Raw genomic sequence first — 5,580 nt, forward strand, 5'->3', positions numbered from 1 at the left:
GGGGATTATTTATGAATTAGTAGAGCCAAAAGTGTCATTAGTCATAGATGGAATTAACTTACTAATTAAATTAATATAATTATCGAACATTTTAGGGGAGTAGTGGGTGAAAATACAAAATGAGCGAAAAGGCACAGCAAGTATTTGAAGAACATACTTTTTATTCCTTCAAGAAAATAATGGTTTTTGGTAGTATACCCTGCTTGGAGTTTACTTCCTGTTTTAACTATCTTTATCGGAACTGAGTTCAGAACCTCATGTTCTTGTTTTCATTGACAAAGTGGGGAATTTAATCAACGGAATCCTATAATTAGGCCCTATCAAAAGACAAACGAAGGAATGTATTTCAGCAGATTCCGTGAAAATTATTGAAGAGAGAAAAAGAAAGAAAGCAACATTAAACAACAGCCGCACACGGGCCGCTAAATTAAAAGCACTGGAAGAATACACCGAAACAAAAAAAAATGTTAAGAAACGCATAAGGAAAGAGAAACGGAGTTATTTGGAACTGCTGGCAAGAGAAGCAGAAGAAGCACATGGTAATATTAGGGACGTGTACAATACAATTAAGAAGATATCTGGTAAGTACAGTAAGCCAGAGAGGCCAGTGAAGACCAAAGATGAAAAGACAATACCTGATGCGGAAGGATAGATGAAGAGATGGGCAGAACATTTTGAAGAACTACTGAATAGACCAACACCAGAGTGCACGCAAGACATACCACCAACTGCAACCCACCTTCAAAAGATGAGATACATAAAGCTATAAAGAAGCTGAAAAATTGGAAGGCTCCTGAATAGATGGTATACCGGCATAAGAACTGACAGCAGTTATAGAAACTAGCACCACACTACTATACACAATCTTCAAGAAAAATTGGGAAAATGAACAAATACCAGAGGAGTGGAAGGAGGGACTACTCATAAAACTTCAAAAGAAAGGCGATCTTAGTGCATGCTATAACTATAGAGGGATAACACTTTTATCCATTCCGGGCAAAATCTTCAACAGAATATTATTAAACAGAATGAAGGAAGTGATAGATCCCCAGCTTCGAGATCAAGAGGCGCGCTTTATGAAGGACAGTTCATGCGTAGACCAAATTGCTACCCTGAGCATCATCATTGAACAGACCAAAGAGTGGAACTCATCTCTTTATATTAATTTTATTGAATATGAAAAGGCTTTTGATAGCCTGGATAGGCAGTCAATGTTGAAATTGTTGAGACACTACGGGGTGCCACAGAAAATACTCAACATTATTATGTCTTCATAAGAAGGTCTGAAATGTAGAGTAGTGCATGGTCAACAGACTACAGAGGCCTTCCCAGTACGGAACAGAGTAAGGCAGGGTTGCCTCCTTTCACCATTCCTGTTCCTGCTGGCCATAGACTGGGTTATGAAGATGTCAACAGAGAAAACGCGAACCGGTATACAGTGGACACTGTGGATCCAGCTGGATGACCTTGACTTTGCTGACGACCTGGCCCTTCTTTCTCACACACAACAGCAAATGCAGGATGCATCCAACAGGGTTGCTAATGTTTCTACATGCCTGGGCCTGAACATCCACAGAAGGAAAAGTAACGTTCTCAAAGTCAATGCATCAAAAAGCAACCCTATAACATTGGCAAAAGAAGCCATAGAAGAAGTGAATAGATTCATCTACCTTGGAAGTATTGTTGGTAAGCAGGGTGGGACAGAAGCAGACATAAAAATAAGGACGGGCAAGGCAAGAGCAGTCTTCAATCAACTAAAAAAATGTTTGGGGATTCTGGAGATTTAACCCTTGGAAAAAAAATTCCAGATCTTCAACACGCTAGTAAAACCTGTTTTACTCTATGGAGCTGAGACATGGAGAATAACTGCTACAAAAAGAAGAAAATACAATCATTTATAAATGCATGCCTCAGAAAGATCCTGCGAACTTGCTGGCCTAAAAACATCAGAAATGATGTTCTATGGCAACGGACAAATCAACTGCCAGTTGAAGAAGAGATCCTCCAGAGAAAATGTATCCAGCATAACAAGACAGGCCCTCAACTGTAATCCACAAGGCAGGAGGAGGAGAGGCAGACCAAGAAAGACCTGGAGACGCGACCTGGAAGAAGACACCAAGAAGATCGGATACACCTGGGGACAGTTGGAGAGACTAGTCCAGGACAAAGACGTCTGGAAAGCTCTTGTCAGCGGCCTATGTCCCAGTATTGACGACAGGCAAACCTAACCTAACTAAATCCTATAAGTATGCTTGCATCGTTTATTTTTTGAGTGTTTTCAGACAATGATTGTTTTCTCTAGCCATAATAGCGTCAGTCTGGATTGATTGTTTTTACTTCCAATCATTACATACGCAATCATTGAATTTTATGTGTTTACATTGTATTTTTGAATTTATTCAAAGGCGTTCAACTAGCTTTTTTTCTTCACAGCATCATGCCAAGACAATACCAGCGCAAGAAAACACGAGGGGCATTTACGAAACATGCCACTGAAATGGCAGTTGCAGCCCTTTTTAAGGAAAGTCGCTCCGTAAAGCTGCATCCGACTGTGGGGTTAATTATAGGACCCTTCGACGCTATGTAAAACTGCACAAAACAGACGGCAACATTGAGAAATGCAACTTTTGGCTTCAGTACGCAAATGAAGCGCATCTGCTCAGATGAGCACGAACACCTTTTGCTGGACTACATCATTAAAGCCTCTTCAATCTACTATGGCCTGACTGCAGGAGAGGATTGGCTGAAGGCATTCAGGCAACGTCACAAGGACAAGCTATCTCTGAGAAGTCCGGAGGCCACATCACTCATTCAACAAAACAAATGTCAACTTGTTTAACAATCTGATGGACGAATAAGGGGAATTTGAAGTTGAAAAACTTAAATGAAGTTAAAATGTGAAAAACAAATTCATAAACTTCGAAACTAACGAAGTATGGTCTGTGAATAAGACAGACATCATTACTTTGCTGACAAAGTCTGACATTTCTGGGACAAAACGCACCAAGACTTACCATGACAATTGAAGACATCGTGAAATATGCATTCTATATATTCTTTAAATGTTAACCGAAAGACAGTTTTACATTTCATTTTGGCCACTGTTTTACTTATGGCACTGTGTTATATCTTCCCGTGTCCACAATAAAAAAAATCACTTACTGTTTCAATTAAATTTTATGTAAAGTTTGTAATAATTATATTCAACAGCAAAGAAATGTATTTTCCGATCAATTAGATTCAAATATATAACATTTGAAAGTTCGTGACTTTTTACCCCAATTATCAGACATTTCGACCCCGCACTGGGTAAAATGTTACAATTCTAAATCACCATTTTGCAAGTCTGTCATGGGCATACTGCGAACAGTTATTTCAAACGGCTTTGCATACAGTTATCTGAAATGTGGAACTAGTATCTGGTGCATTGGCATTGTTAAAGGTTAACAATTTACATCCCCAGGTCCTAAAAACTGAAATTTGTGACTTTTTACCCCCTACTTCCATTCTTATTTCACAAATGTAAAATATTTATTTTTTAAAAAAATATGCTTTCTTGTAAGAAACATATGGAACAATTTTCAAGTCTATTTAGAGGAGCATTAATTGGATGACGCGGATATATTAAGTCTAATTTAATGCTTACTTTAAATTTAATATTGTATATCATACATGTGTTGCTGGTTCATTGGACGTACTCTAACTCTATTTAATTTAGTGATAGTTCTGTATACCTTATCCCTAAGTTATAGCTGAACCTCAATAGAAGTACAATATCTTATCTTTCTGATTTGTAGGATGCGAATATTTTTCATATTATTTTCAAATTTAGAAGTGATTGTGTTAAAAACAAAGATTGAACATTATGTCAGGAGCTTTCTGACATCTTTGTATGCAAGTTATCTTCCGTTAGCCCCATTGGTACACATTACTTGTTAAAGTTCAACACTAGATCTAGATTTAAATACAGTATGACATAATCAACAGTGGTAATTTCTTGCCAAGAATTATAAAACTAAATTATGAGCTTACCTTGTGCTGATATGGACCAGACACCCAGGAATGCTAATGCTACCGTAATCAGAGCCATGTTTGCTTGTTCCCTATCTCTTCATGTTTATAAAGGACTTATGTTTTGTTATTTCCGTTTTTTAAATCTTGAATTCAAAGACCCAATGTAAAGTTCTTTTAAATGCGCACCAATTTTATGGATAACACGAAAATGCACGTCTTTATTTAAATGCAACCAATCAGTACCCGTTACACGTGAATTGTAGGATTATATTTTTTTTAAAAATGTTATACGTGTTTGAGAAAAATATTATTTAAAATAGTTATTGGTCAAAAGACAGTGTGCTTTATTACACTTCAACACTATTTTTGGGAAAAAAAACAAATAGCTAAATAGATAAAAACCAAACACATTTAAAATTAGATAGGCTTCCAATAACTATAAGAGAAATTAAAACCAAATTATGAAAATTGTTAGTCCACACAACAACATATGTATTTCCTATACTGATTAAGTGCCTTAGATATTTCCATTAAAAACCCGTCTATTCAATGGTATTAAAAAAAAAATAATTTCTATTATTCTTGTCCGATAAAATTTTCCTCGACTTAATCTGTTTATTCATTTCATATCTAATTTAAGACGCCTGGCGTCACACATGTACATATATATCGTGAAAATATACTTATATATTTGCACACGGTCATGCCACAGTTAGTGCAATTTTCAAACATTCCTCTGTGACTTATTCATTAGCTTATTTTAAGTTTAGTTTTATCAGGTAAAATCTTCAATAAAATCTAGCAAAAATAAAACAAAACCAAAACATTTTTAATGTCGTTGAGTGAAGGTGAGCAGAAGAAGTGTATTTCTTTTAATTAGAGGTGTTCATCAAAGAAAAAAAAATGTTAATTGGCACATTTATCCAATCGTCAAATAATAACTTGCTTTTGCAGTTTTCCAATTTGGTGTCAACCTAATCAATTTCGCCGGACTGTGTGTTACGACCTGATCAGTATTAATTGTTTACTGTTGAAAGTTGCAATAGGTGTCCCCCCTCCCCGTCTCGTCAGTGTTATAATCAGTGGCGTAGCAAGGATCTTCTCAAGGGGGGGGGGGCTCCAATTTTTACCCGGGGACAAACTTTAGATTTGCACCCCCCCCCAAACTTTCAATTTGCACCCCCCCCCCCCTCAAACTTTCGATTTGCACCCCCCCCCCCCCCCTCAAACTTTCGATTTGCACCCCCCCTCATACTTTTTATATATATACCGAGGAGTCTATGGGAGGGGGGTTATACGCCACTGGTTATAATGTCTAATATCGTCAATCGCTCCCCCCCCTCGCACTGGTTATTTATTGAACATCACACCAAACATTTTTTATTTCTATGTAATTGTGCTAAGTTTTCAGTTGGCGCCATAGTTTTAACCTATGCACCGGTAGTAGCAAAATTAAGTTTATCTGTAGTCGTTTATTGGATGTAACATTGCTTTTATCTAAATCTAGCAAATTTAGATCATTGTGTAATTCGTCCTTTGTGGAAAAGGTGAATTTATGTTTAAAAT

At 36.9% G+C, this 5,580-nt stretch overlaps 1 protein-coding gene across 1 annotated transcript in view; it reads right to left on the reverse strand.

Moving 5' to 3' along the window:
* The window catches only part of LOC131937878 (uncharacterized), a 12,449-nt gene extending 8,331 nt beyond the window's left edge, over window positions 1–4,118 (reverse strand). Inside the window, exon 1 of the mRNA XM_059295574.1 lies at window positions 4,033–4,118. Within this exon, the coding sequence (XP_059151557.1) occupies window positions 4,033–4,090 (58 nt within the window). The 5' untranslated portion in view covers window positions 4,091–4,118. The remainder of the gene's footprint in view (window positions 1–4,032) is intronic.
* Window positions 4,119–5,580: the final 1,462 nt, after the last annotated feature.

This window comes from Physella acuta, unplaced genomic scaffold (assembly GCF_028476545.2).
Source record: "Physella acuta isolate Inbredline_101_S28 unplaced genomic scaffold, ASM2847654v3 ptg000224l, whole genome shotgun sequence".
NCBI lineage: Eukaryota > Metazoa > Mollusca > Gastropoda > Physidae > Physella > Physella acuta.